The sequence below is a fragment of the Monomorium pharaonis genome, chromosome 5 (genome assembly GCF_013373865.1).
Source record: "Monomorium pharaonis isolate MP-MQ-018 chromosome 5, ASM1337386v2, whole genome shotgun sequence".
Classification (NCBI taxonomy): Eukaryota; Metazoa; Arthropoda; class Insecta; order Hymenoptera; family Formicidae; genus Monomorium; species Monomorium pharaonis.
The window spans coordinates 15,491,079-15,506,192 of record NC_050471.1 but is presented as its reverse complement, the minus strand read 5'-3'; the positions used below and the strand labels follow the sequence as shown (position 1 = coordinate 15,506,192).

At 31.9% G+C, this 15,114-nt stretch overlaps 1 protein-coding gene across 8 annotated transcripts in view; it reads left to right on the top strand.

Moving 5' to 3' along the window:
• Positions 1 to 15,114, top strand: part of LOC105838958 (glutamate--cysteine ligase) — a 109,454-nt gene that overhangs the window by 2,452 nt on the left and 91,888 nt on the right. For 7 of the 8 annotated variants that reach the window (XR_004963381.1, XR_004963380.1, XM_012684920.3 and 4 more), the window contains exon 2: positions 13,988 to 14,097. The exons of the other annotated variant lie outside the window; for it this stretch is intronic. Coding sequence is in view for 5 of the 7 variants with exons in the window: in XM_012684920.3 (XP_012540374.1) it covers positions 13,988 to 14,097 (110 nt within the window). In the remaining 2 variants the exon portion in view is untranslated. The remainder of the gene's footprint in view (positions 1 to 13,987; positions 14,098 to 15,114) is intronic. 8 annotated transcript variants of the gene reach the window in all.

Below are 15,114 nucleotides of genomic sequence, written 5' to 3'. Positions count from 1 at the left end.
AGCCTTTTCCCATTTTGACGCATGAAAAAAAATTATGAATTTTCTTGTAAAATATGTGACGAATTGATTTGTACATTTATTCTATATATATCCAACAAGATATAAATAAAAATTGTTAATTAAAATTATGTTAAAAAATGTTTGTTTAAAAAATACAAAATATTGACAAAGGTGATTTTGAAAGATCTACAAATTACATGATCTACAAATTACATATATATATCTTGAAAAAACTATTGGACTAATTAAATTTTTGTTTAGTATCTTTAATACATCTAGGGAATAAATCTTTAAAACTTTAAATTTAAAAGTGGATATTTTTTTTGTTATAAAAGCTAATTTTTTAAAACAAAAATATACGTGTATTTTAGTTATTTATGCTCTTATGTTAAAAATAAATAAAATTTTTTTGTTAGGTCAACTAACTAACCAATTTTATTCTTCAAATTTAGTAACACAATATTTTGACTTTAATTTTAAGTCTTTTTCAAGTGCGAATATACGAAAGATTCAGGAAACCATGCAAATTCATGACACGATGTTAACTTTGAACCAATGGCATTTTATCAATTTTTAATTTTCTTTTGTAAGATCTGTTTATGCTATTTATGCTATTAATAAATAAAATAAAATTTTGGTTTTTTTAGTTTAGATTATTCTGAATTATGTTATCATATTCACAATTTCTTTAATGTCTTTATCATAAGTTTTTATCTTTTAAATGTAATAGTTTAATCTTTTAAAAGTAATAGTTTTCAACAATTTTTATTTTACACATTGTTAAAGACATATAAAATAAACTTAAATCGGTCCAATGTGTAAAAAGAAATTTATAAAATTGGGAAGAGTTGGAAATTAAAAATGGAAAACAAGAAAAAGTCAAGAAATCAAAAATCAAGGAATTTATTAACTTAGACAAGATTAAATAAAACAAATTAAATTATTGTAATATTAATTCTAAATTTTTTCATTATTTCTTTAAAGGTTATTAAATAGAATTATTTAACTCTAATTCTACACATTATCAAATAATTTAATATTTTATACAAGGGTTGTAATACATTCCTTTAAATTGTTGTAATACACTCCTTTAAATACACAGCTTCTTCAAATGGTTATTATATTATCAAACTAATATTATAAAACATTTTGGGTCAAAAAAATTTTTTAACATTTTTCAAAAATAATGTTCAAATGTTATTTTGGGGTAATTTAAAATTTAAAATGGTAAAAATTTATAAAGTTAACTTATAAATTAACTAAAAAACTAAAGCCAAAAACCAGTGGGGTTTATTCTACCCTCCAGGTGTAGGATGAGGATTAAAGAAACATTGTATACATAATATATTTTTATAATTTTACTATTTTGCAGAAAGCTATTAACAGACATAGGTAAAAAGAAAAACAATATAACTTGATTTTTGCAAAATAAGATGTATGTTAATAACATTCACAATCACAAGATTGTAAAAAAATATACAAAATATGTACATTGAATCAATAATCATGCATTTTATTAATGTAAACACATTTATTGCAAGAGTTGTTTTATCTTTGCATATAAATTGTTATACATTTCAAAATAATGTAATGTCAGCGTATAAGAAATTTGTAATTAAGATGATAATTGGAACATATTGCATAACAGCTTGATGTAACGTATATATATTGTAGTTCATTATATATTGTAGTTCAATATGGTAGACAAAGATGTGCATTGTTTGAAAATAGATGCATTTAACATAGAAGCATAAAATATAAATTATGTCTTAATAGCCTATTTGTATTTTGTATTTAAAAAATACATTTTTTTATAAATAATTTCACATTTTTATTTAAATGATTTTTACAATCCATTTTGTATTTAAAATAATTTTTTTTTTATTAACCCTAATCTCTTCAACGTTTTTTCCGCAATTTAATCCCTCTAATCAGGGTATTTCACGTCTTGTGCAGTTTTCACCAGGTTAATAGCTTTGAAAAAATTTACGAAAATGTTTATACCTTTGACTAAAAATTAATGTAAAGAAAATTGAGAAAGTGTTTAAATATTTTTTTATAACAATTTTATAGCATAAATATTTCTTTGGAGGTAACGACCGTCAGAAATGGAGGGATATAAATGATACTGGTTTGATGAATTAAGGTTTTGAAATATTAAATATAAACCATGCAATAATGCCACTGATACTACATTCTTTTTTTCGGCATTCTCGATAAACATTCCTATAATTGCACATTGACTGATTTCAATAGAAAAAGCTATCCTGCATCGGATTGAAAAGAATAAAAAAATATTGACATTTTGTCAAGCAGAATTCAGAAGAATTCGGAAGGTACTCAAAAGATATTCAATTGAATATCTTTTGAATATCTTCTGAATTCTTTGCATTCAATCACAATAAGGAGCATTCAAATAAATGTGAACCTTTGCATTAAAAAAAATTCACTTCTGCTAATTGTTATCGGATTCAGAGGCATACAAGATTTTATGGTTCTATTCTCAATATCGCACTGAAAAATACGCACGATCCAATCCAAGATTTTTGCAAAGCAAAATTTACAATAAAATCTTGTGAATGTGAAACACTATTTTTGAAAAAGACATTTTATGCAGGGTACTTTGCAATTTGTTGTAAAATTCGAGAATTTGATATCTTAATATATACGTACTTATAGATTTTGCTAAAATTGAGGACCAATTAGATTTACAATTTTTATAACAATTGCAAAATAGCATTTTTATACTGAAATAAAGGACCCTGCCATTACCCTTATGTAAAATGGCTTTTGGTGGAATTGGCTAGAACTGTAATATGTTGTAGTTTTTGGTATCCTGATTAAAAGTCATAATGGTCACTAAGTCCAAAAATCACTGCTTTTTATTATAAAAGGAGTTAAAGATTAAAAATGTAACTACCAATTGACACAGCTATATTTGTGGCAACACACCGTAATCTTTTACTTCCAAGTACTCATGCTTTCTTGTCATGTTTATGCACAAAGGTAATGGGGAGGGTCCTTTGCAATCATCTAGTTTACACTGTATCTATTTTTAGTACAAATCAAGTTGATGTGCACTAAATATTTGATACATATGTGTTTATACCGAGAAGTAAATTTTGTATCATCTTGTTTTGAATGAATATTGTATGAAAATGAGTGAGAAAAATGCTCTTGTTTTCTAATTTATTTGGACTTAAAAATGTATTAAGATAATTGGAAGAAAACAACACAAATTAAAGATAAGATTACAAAGTTTGTTTGCAACAAAGAACTAAATTATTAATAAAATTATTAATAAAATGTTTACAAATCAAATATTTTAATTTTACTATCATGATATTGACTATGGAAGGATAAAATTTCAAAAAAATTTGGCAATTAAAAAGAAGTTATGATTTTTGAAGAATTGTGAATATTTATTTCAAAAGAATGGTTAAAAAGTTTTTGCGTGTCCAAAATTAGTTTGTTTCTGTTTTCTCTTCTAGCCAATTTAATTCTTTTTTATACGACATCTTTATCAATTATTTATTGGGAGCAAACACAGTTTTAAAACGCCGGCGTTTACAACGTATGTGTACTTAAGGGGCTACATACACCCAAAGACGTAAAAAGGCCTTCTTTTCTTTTTTTTTTTTGAAACGTATGTAATTAATCCTAGTTTTCTTTACTTTAAAACATTCTTAGAACATGTTTTAGAACAAATTTGAACTAAAAATATTTAAAAATGGCGGAGATATTGTCCTCGTCGCAAGACCTTGTTAAAAAAAAGTGCTCTGTGGTGCCAATTGCAGCTTGTAGGACTTATCTGAAACAGACTAGCCTAGAATTTTCTTAAACTGAATGATATTATCTAGTCTTTACGTGGCCAATTTTTAAAATATCGATTTTTGGCAAAATGGCCGTGTAAAGAAAAAAAGCAATTTTTTAGGGTAAATATCGCTCGTTTTTTTAACTTAAAAAAAGTAAGAGCTTTAAAAAAAACCGCCACGGTAAAGATTGCCTTTTTTTATGTAGATTAAGCCCTCCAAATTTTAAGTAAATCGGTCTAGCCGTTTCCGAGATATTTTTGGCACGCGTTTTGAAAACATGGTTTCGAGAATAACGCGTTTAAAGTTTGACATTTGGTTAAAACGTAGATAATTTTTTTTCAAACTTACATGGAGTCATCCACTCCAGGGCCATACAGTGAACCCTCCCCAGATGTAGCGGCATCAAAGGCTTCGATTCTAGCTTGCCGGCGTAATATTCTTGCGTAAGCTATCTGCTGCAAAGGATTAGAAAGCGCTCATCGCGCCCCAGCATTGTCAAATGCGCTTGGACCTTTCTTGTTATATCTCCGACAATTTTCAAGGAATTATTTTGAAACTTGCAAGGGATATTCTCAAGACCTTATACTTTACAAATATGCAAAAAACGAAAAATCCATTTTTTCAAAATTTCTGGGTGTATGTAGCCTCTTAATACGTGTACTATTTTGGTATGATATTTTTTCATAATACAATGAATGAATTCTTTATTATATCCTCTTGGGGTTTACAATCTCTACAAATATACAACTTATCTACGAATATACAACTAACTTACTACTAATTTAAAACTAATCGCATGGGTGTTTCAGCGAGTGCGACTGTCTTCACAACTCGCCCCGCTACACACACACACACACACGCACGCACGCACGCACGCACGCACGCACGCACGCACGCACGCACGCACGCACGCACGCACGCACGCACGCACGCACGCACGCACGCACGCACGCACGCACGCACGCACGCACGCACGCACGCACGCACGCACGCACGCACGCACGCACGCACGCACGCACGCACGCACGCACGCACGCACGCACGCACGCACGCACGCACGCACGCACGCACGCACGCACGCACGCACGCACTCACGCACGCACGCACGCACGCACACACACACGCACACACACACACACACACACAACACACACATACGTTGTTCTGGGAAGTTCCGTTTCTTAGCGCCTTAATTAATCATTCCTTTCTCTTAGAGAGTCTATAATTAGAGTGGCGACATAAGAGAGGTTCCGCTATGTTTCATCGGAATCGTGCGAGCGAGAAAGAGATATATTTCTGTCTAACACAGTACATACATATATGTATTGCAAGCTGACCACTTAAAAATAGGTTATGAAAACAGTATTGTGAACAATGGTATTGTGACATTTTGTGAAAAATGTACAGTACATTTTTGTAACAATTGTTTCTGAAAAGGATATGTAATGAAATATGTAACGATATGTAAGGATACGTAATATTCAAATTTGAAAATCGGCGGGACCCGATAAAATATGACGGACCAATTAAAAATGGTACCCACATATCGCTATTCTGATTACAGGCTCTTTACTTTCTCTTACCCCTACAACGTTATCTTTATTCTTTCTTTCCTCTTTTTGGGATCTTTCCCTCTCCAGCTCCCTCAGCCAACTCTCTCTTTCTCCTTCCCTAAGATCTTTTTCACTATTTCTTATAAACTTTTATTGCCTTTTTCCCAATCTCTCCACTTCCTCCCACACATGTTCGCAAGTCTCACACTCCCTTCGCATAATCTACACATTTTTTATCTTTGTCCTCCCAATACAGGGTTGCCACCCATCCCGATTTTGCCGGGATTGTCCCGATTTTTCAATCTTTATCCCGCGTCCCGGCCGGGACGCTAAAAGTCCCGAGTTTCAGAAATTGATAAAATTCGTAAGCAAAGTGCAATATCTAAAGAGAACTTTAGAGGCTTCAAAGCCTTATCTTATTGTCTGGAATAAATAGATGCCTCTGATATCGGATATAACTGATATTATTAACTTATATTGTCTAACTGATAGAATTAATGTTGTTAATTTTGTTTTATTTAAATTTATTTTAAAGTCTTTATTTTAATGTTTAAATTATTTCTATGATTGTGTAATGACATGAAAATAGACTAATAAACAAGAAAAAAATGTATCATGTAAATAAACTTGTAAATATTTAACCTCTCCCCCAGCTAATTGAAAAGTCCCGGTTTTTATTAAAAGAAAAGTGGCAACCCTGTTACAATATCTATTTCCTCTTATTCTATTACTTAACTTTAACCTTATGATTCTATTCCATCTACTCTTCCCACTTTTTTTTTTAAATACGCTGGCATCCCATCCTCCTTTATACACGTATACTATTTGTTATATTCTGACTCCAATTCTCCCCCACCTTTTCTTTTTATGCATCTGTTTATTCTTTTTAAAAATAATCTTTAAGCCCTCTATCCCCTTTTCCCCATCTATCTTCTCCAGTTTTTACTCTCTATGCTCAAAGAAATCTTTTCTTTTTTTTTCCCACCCCAGTTCTACCTTTTCTATACTATCTTATCTATCTCTTCTAGGCATCTTTGCCAACCCACGACCCGTCCTATTTTCCAATCTCTTTTCAAATGCCGTTTTTCTTGATCTACCTCTTAGTTTATCCCTCTGTATCTTCTCTTTAACCATACCACATACTCGATATACTTCGGTGTATTCCAATTCAATTCTAACACCCAACTCAAATACCTTTCCTCTAGTTTCTCCATACTATTTCTCTCTCTCTCTCTCTCTCTCCCTCTCCCTCCCCCTCTCCCTCTCTCCCTCTCCCTTGCCATATGTCTTCCACAGAAGATCGATACCTTTTGCAGTAAGCTGTTTTGGCATTTCTGCGCTGCGCATTTTCCTCCTTTATCAACCTTATTATTCTTTGACCTTTTATTTTCTCCTATTCCTCTTTTACTTTACCCGTTTCATCTATCCTTCTTCTTTTCCCGTCCTTGCATTGAAATCTCAACCCTATTACTAGTTTCTCCTTCCTATTTCCATAATTTGTCTCACCATTTGCATTGATTTCTCTTTTCTTTTCTTTTACATACACGCCTACAATCTTCCAGCTTCTTATACCTTTTTTTTTGTTTGCGAGGAAGTGGGAAATCTTCAGAGGGGCCATCCGGGAGACCGAACCGCCACGTGATTAGACCTAATCACTACGCGGTAAGGAAACTAGGAGGCCCAAGACACCCAGGTAGTGTGGGATTCTATGTGCGTACATCGCGGTAGATACTACGCACATAGCCTACCGCCTAAAATCCACTCCCTAGATTAATTCTAACTTGACATATGTGTGGACATCCCCCGGTATGACGTTAAGTCAGAGTATGCCCACATGTCCGCTGGGGATCTTGTCCCACTAATAAAGAATACGGGTTATCCTTACATTTAAAACGCATTCATCAAGGAACTCTGGTTGGGCGCGTTGCGACCAATCAGAGTCCTTTACAATCGCTTGCTACACGACTAAGGTCGCTTTCCTACTTTTGGGTGGCTTGGGTGCGGAGGTGCGCCATACCCCAACTACTATATTAGTATCTCCTGCGCAAGCTTTTTATACCTATTTTGACTCCGACCGACATTACTTCCTCTCCTAATTCTACTATCTTAGCCCTTAACTTCTTTAACTCTTTTTTTACTCCTACAATCATTCCTCACATCGCCTTACCTTCTATTTTTCCTCTTTATCTGTTGCACTTCCCCTTTTAAAACCTTTTGGTACTCTATTCCTCCTTTTCTCATCCTTTTTTATCTAATCACGTTTTCATCAAAAACATCACTTTCCATTCTTTTAAGCCTACCCAAAATTCTTTATTTTTATTCTTTAATTCCGCCACGTTCCAGAAGACGATTTTTACTCTCTTCTTCTCCCGACATTACTCCCACTTCTAATTCTACTATCTTAGCCCTTAACTTCTTTAACTCTCTTACTTTCTAACTCTCTAACTCGTTTTCTTGTTCCTTGCTTTTCCTCTCACTTCTTTTCTTCTCTTTCCCTCGACTCCTCCATCCTTATCTCTTCTTTTTTAAGTGCTCCTTTATCCCACCGTTACCAACTGTCTCCTATCCTGATCCGGAAATGGTGCATTTGCACACGGTTTAAATGGACACGGTGCATTGCACACAGTGCTTTTGGACACGATATTTTGCGCACCGTTCATTTGCTCACCGTACAGTTGCACACCGTTCATTTGGACACAGTAAGAAATATGCCGAAAGCACCCTACCGACGGATGTGGGAGGGGGGCCGAAGGCCTCTCTTGCACTCCCTGTGTATGTGTGTGCGTACGCGCGTGTATATGTATCCGTTTCTTTTTGTGTCTAACTGAACGGTGTGCAAATGAACGTTGTCTAAAAGCACCGTGTTTAAATGAATAGTATGCAAATGAACGGTGTGCAAGATATTGTGTCCAAAAACATTGTGTACAAATGCACCATGTCTATTTGAACCGTGTCCAAGTGAGTGTCACCCTCTTGATCCTACCATACATATCCTGTTTCTTTTCTCTTTTTCTAGTCCTTTCTATCCTCTCCAACCTCTGCCTCATTTTCTTTTCTTTCCATGTTCAATCTTCTAAATTTTTTTTACTCTACCTTTCAGGTTCCTTTTTTTACTCTACACCTCGTTCCTTTGCACCTCATCTTCCAACCTTACTCATATCATTCCCCTTCTTTTTCTATTTACTTCTCGTATTCTTCTCATCCCTTTTATCATGACTACAGCTTCTATATCTTTAAACATTCTTTCCTTTTTTTCCTCTTCTTCACCGCTATTTTCCTAATTATTATATTTTTTTTTCTCTTTTCTCTATCTTTCATTTCCATCTACTCCAGCTCTCTAACCCTCCCTTCTAGTTTCTTATTTCCGCCAATGTCATTTCCTTCTCTTTAACTTTTCTTGTGTATCTATTAAACTTTTTCCCCCCTTTTCATCTACTTTCCTTTTGCTTAAAATTCTTAATTTTATTTTTTAAAAGCTCTATTCTTTCATTCTTTTTCCTTGTTCTTTTATCACTTTCTTTATCTTTTCTTTTGTTTTACCTTTTATATTCCTTAAGCTCCCTCCTATTTCCTTTTTTCAGTCCCTTAACTTTTTATCTAAATTACCTCCATCCTCTCCTGCAGGTGACCTCGCTTTCCTTTTACTTCCTGCTAGCTTTCTCAATTCTTTTCTCTTCTTCTACTTTTTTTTATTATAAAATTTTTTGACGAAGTACAGATGTCACTTCTCCCTCTTTTCATGTTTTTTACTTTGATCGTCGCCCTTTTTAAACTCGCCTTGTCCATTCCTTACCTTTTAGCTAAATTTCCAGTCGGTGCTCCTGCTCTCTACTATATCGCTCGCCCGTCTCAAATTTACCTACTCCTTGGCTCTACTCTGTTGTCCATCTACGTTACCGTTTAATATACTTTTTTCCTTTGCACATCCTTCTTCTACTTGACCTTTTCTACCCACACACTCTAATTACACCTTGTCAGCTACACCACACTACCCTACTCTCTCTACAACTTTCTTTCACTTCGTAATCTTACTCTGATAACCACCATTGTAGAAACGTCTATCTTACTCGGCTCCGGAAATGGAAGTCACTTTTTTATAATATATATTGTATCAACAATACGCAGTTGTTTACACCATCGTACTAAAACAATTTGATACGAATATAGTACTTCATACGCGCATAAAGTGCTCGGTGTAAATTAGGCCATTGTTTAGATATTACGTAATATGTCATTTATAATTTGACATTTATGATGCTGACTAAGCAGGCTTTACTATATTGCTTTGTATAATTTGAGGAATGAGTGAACCCAAAACAAGCCAAAAATCGCCTGTTTCGTCACCCTTGAATTCGAGATTAAAAGTGCTGAATGATAGTTTATCATGAGACATTAATTTTTTGAGATTTTCAAATTGTCCACTTTTTAATATGATAACTGACTATTGTTGAACTTTGAAAAAAGAAAACGAAAGGGAATCAAACGTAAAAAAGTCTCTCTATAGATTTTTTGTAGTGAAAGAGTTAAATAGAATAGGAAATAATAAATACAGAATTGTAATTTAAGGTTGAAACGAAATTCTAACTTGTTAAGATTAATTAGATTTTAAAATTTAAATTTAATAATCCCAAAAAACATAAGTAGTTTGTTTACAGATTTCAGTCGCCAGTGTTTACTGTCCAGCTTCAAAAACGCTATTTTTTGAGGTTAGTTTTCAATGATGACGTGATAGCGTTTAGCAGACAATGAATTCGGATTCAGCGATCCCAAAAACATATAGATATAACGGTCATGTTTTATTTCTCAACTTGAAAAGGGCCGTTTTAGAGATTTTGAAGTATTTTTTGAGGTTAAGGACAAAACTTGATGGGATAAAACATGATGGGGTAAAACGTGATAGGGTAAAACGAATAATGGATTCGGATTCAGCGACCCCAAACACATATAGGTACGGTGGTGTAATCTAGCGAAAAAGCAACGTTTTTTGTGTTCTTGTGTTATCTTAATTTATATTTGCTGGACGAGTAATATATGAGTAAACATAATAGAATTTTTAATAATTATTGGCAAGCAACAAGAAACGATTCATTATGTTACATGATGTTTTTCTATATCTTTTGCCAGAAAACATCTCGTGTGATTGTCTTCAAATTTTGCAACAGTTAGTTTTGAATACTGCAGTTTTTATCTATACAGGATTTTGTAATATAAATGGGTTCAGTGCCAGTATTGAAAATCTACAGTCACATTACGTCTTACATATTATAATGTTTATGTATGTATTACATATTATAAATTTTTAATACTGGCAGTGTATATTGAATTGCATTAATGTTGTTGATAAGAAGAATGGATGAAATGATATGTGGAATGTGTATCGAGTATTACACAGGCACACAAAAAAAATAAAAGTATGTCTGGCGGATTAGATCGTGATATCCTTATGTTTTGGGGGTTGTTTTTGGGGTTGAATTCGAATCTGAAGCTCGTTTTGGCCTATCATGTCAGGATTCTTCACTAATCTCAAAAAATAACCGCTAAAGTGACAATTTTTGAACTAAACTATAATCTTGACGACTAAAATTATTAGAAAGAAAGAGTATTCTTATATTTTTGAATTGCTGAATTTGATTTTTACATTAGATTTACTTCATGAGGTTTGACATTCAATAATTTTTTTTTAATTAAAAAATGTGTATTTTAACGTTAAAAAAAAACATTTTTTTAATGTTTGGAAAACGTTTATTTTAATATTTGGAAGTGTCTTTAATATTAAATAAACGTGTTTTAACATTTTAAAGAAATTTTATGTTATTAAATTAAATTTGATTAACCAACATTTTCAAAAATAAACCTGAATATTATTAAAAAATACTCTCGAATTTTTTTCGATTTTTTAAAGGAATTTTTTTTTAGAAACTGCAAAGCGGTCACCTATTCAAGTTAGTACTTTCATTATTGTTGCTTTGTCTCGCTAGTCGTACAAAAGCTAATACTTTATCCTACATCTTATATTGCTTTATCCTTTATAAAAATCTAATAATAGTCAGTATTAAATTGACCAGTAATTAATATTTAAGTATTAAAAACATTGTTGTTAGTATTTTTAATACTCAAAATAAGTAATAATTATTGGCCAATTTGATACTGTCCAGTATTACATTTTAAAAAAGATATATACCAGTAATTTTATATACAGGGTGATTTAGAACGACCCAGGTGTCCTTGCAATGATATATTACTGAGTTAATTCTGAAACGATTTTTCCTTTATGAAAATTTTATTTAAAGCTTACTTTTTGAATTATTAAATAAAATAGTTATCGAATCATGGGAGGCGTAGAGAAGGTAGGCGCAACTTGCCATTCAACACAGGTGATTTGATATTTTTTCATACTGTTTGACGGATGAATAATTTTATTGGTAATGAACAACACTTTACATGTAACAAACTTATAAATACCGATAAGTTACAAGTTTTTTTTTTCTTGTCACAATACGTATCGAATTTACTCACACACTTGATCGAGTGATTATGTGACTTATTCCGTGTGTTACTTTAATTTGATTAATTTATATTTGTTTAGTTTTAAAATATTGACATAGATTTTATAAGATTTGTTACATTTCACTTTGTTCTTTTGTTTGCGTTCAAATGTTTTCACTTTTTTATGTTGGACTTGAGCTTTTAAAAATTTGTTCCCGGTTTCTGAAACTTGACTACACATGTATTGGACTAGGAAGTTTTTTTTCGCTGTCGAACGAAAAAATACTGTCGTTTTATTTTGTCTTGTTGTTGATGTTATTTATTTCCAACACAGATGTTAATGTTATTTCTCGCTTACGAACGAAGAAATGATCATGACGCAATTACGTATTATATTATTAAATTATATTATTTTTATCCGCTGAATTTTTATACTTTTGATTTGTGTGCATATTGCGTGGCTATTTTACATTTTCTTATTACATCGCGATTTATGGTTTTATCTGTTGACTTTTTATATATAATTGCTATGCGTGTAGCCAGAATGGCTTAACTATATTCTTTCCAAATTGCAACTTATGTTTTCATCTATTTGCTTAAATATGTAACATTAATTTATTTTGATATCGCAATAATGCTTTTTTCACTAATTACTTATTTTGAAGAAAACTTTGTACTAATCGAAACGTAAATTGAGTGTTTTTGTTTCATTTCGTATACTTTCTTTGAGAAAAAGTTTACATTTTACTCATTTATGACTTTTTAATGAAATATAAACACTCATATTAATTTAATTGATTTTATTGACCCTTTTTTTATTATTGATTGTTTTGAATTACCGAGCCTTATTATCTTAATCTTATAAAAACACTATAACTTATAAAATTTTTGACATAAATTCTGATAGTAGACTGGTAGTAATGCATATACTTTTATTCTGGAGAATCTTTTATTCTAAATCTATAAAAGTAATAAGATGTCATTTTACACAAAAAATTTTGTATTAGCAAAACACCTGTTTCTAGCATGGCCTTGAGATATTAGCGCACTTTTTTGTTATTTTATCTTTATCGTTAAACTTAAAAAGATAGAATAATAAGAAGCATGTTATATTAGATATTTGTACAACTCTGTACTCTGAGTCGGGTAGTTATCTGTAAGTGCGGGATAGAGATACACGAACAAAAGGCACGTGTGAGCAATAATCGATTTGCACATGTCACACACAACACTTTTGTTACTTATATGTTGAAATGTTGGTCCTTGAGTGTGAAGTGACACATGAGAAAAGGATCCCTTTCGATATACAGGTAGCGAAAACATTTTTATAAGTGTTTTGAATACCGACTACTTATGCAATATTTTTAAAGGCGAATATTTTATCATTGTTGCAGTGCTGCAATCTTGCAATAAAATATTTCTACAATGTGTCTAAAATCTTTTCAATGGTATACAGTATTATGCATACAGGGTGAATTTTAATGGTTGTCCCAACTTTTTACCACGAGAGATGGGATTACCGACTGCAATCTTAGTACCCACATGTACGGCATTTGCACATCCATATATGGCTGCGTTTCGATATTCACTGTCAGTACTGAAATTCTACAGTGTATATGACGTAAACTATAGATTTTCAGTATTGGCAGTGAATATCGAAACGCAGCCTATGTCATACATGTGTGTACTAAGATTGCAGTCGGTAATTCCATCTTTCATGGTAAAAAGTTGGGACAGCCATTAAAATTCACCCTGTATATGAATAGTGATTTAGAGAGTATTTGAAGTAATTAAATAAGCAATGTGAAAAACAGATAACATATTTGTATATTGAAGTAAAAAATCAGGTTAATTGATTGATTATTACGCAAAAACAAGTATACAATATAGTCCAAGCTGCAGATAGCTTATAAATAAAGTTGAAATAAATAAAAAAAGAATTAAAATGCGAAATTTTTATCAAGAATGTTTCAAATTATTAAGAAAGTAGAACAGACTTGTATCAAAATAATATAAATGTATAATTCGAATTTTTTCCATAATCTATTGACTCACATCCGTTATTTTTTCTCAATATTTAATATTTAATAAATATATTGACATGTTTTTCTGATATAGCGTAATTATTTTTAGGTAGAATATATACTCGTAAAATTTGATGACAATGCAAAAACTGCAAAGCTCAGTTTAAGAGCTATGGAAATATTAAGAATCTTAAATGAGAGAGAAAATGAGGATCCAGAGTAAGTTAAATATACTGATTAAACTAAAATGACATAATTAATGTTACAATATTTTTTTTGTAGTTTTAAAATATAGTTTAAATATATTAGAATATACACTGGCGCAAAAAAAACGAAACAAAATTTTTGACCGATTTTTAGGCAATCTTCAAAGTGATGCAACTTTGCGAAAAATTGTTTAAATTACATGTACTTTTTTTTAAATTAAAGGGCAAAGACTCTACTTTGAGCATCCCTACGCGAAAGTTTGATTTGTTAAGTGCGAACCTTTTGTATCGCATGAAAACCAAACATGTGTTTTTTAATTGAAAAAAGTAAAAGTTTGTTATTATTTTGCACAAGTTTCTCGTTAAAATCTTGTTAATATTAATTTAGATTTTTAAAGTTCATTCTTTTCTAAGCAATTTAAAAAGAAAAACATGTTGATACGATGTTTTTTGTTGATTGCACGCGAGTTTGAAATTTGCACTGCATTTTAAGGTATTTTAGCGAATAAATATTTTCGGTATTTTCTTAATATCATGAATTTTGAGTATTAATATGATATTGCACATTAATTTTATTCGTGTTGAACTCAATCATACCACTGTCATCAGAGTGACCCGATCTGCACCACGTGGAAAATGACGATCGGATTTTGTACATCATGTGGCCCTGAAAAGGCTGATTTTTTAAAATAAAATTTGAACTTTTATTTTTTATGTATGAGTATGTGTGGATTTATGAGTATAGATGAATGTGATCTTCTGTTGACTTCAGTGAAATTGGTGCGTCAGCTATCCGTTATATTCAGATCAGTAAGTACAAATTTTCACCGATGAATTTCAGAGCCACATGATGTATAAAATCCGATCGTCATTCTCCACATGGTGCAGATCGGGTCACTTTGCTGACAACGGTATGATTAAGTTGTGCAGGGGAGAGAGAGAGAGAGAGAGAGAGAGAGAGAGAGAGAGAGACGATCTAGAGATCGACGACTACGAGATCGGAGAGCAGATCGAGAGCTATAGAGAGAGA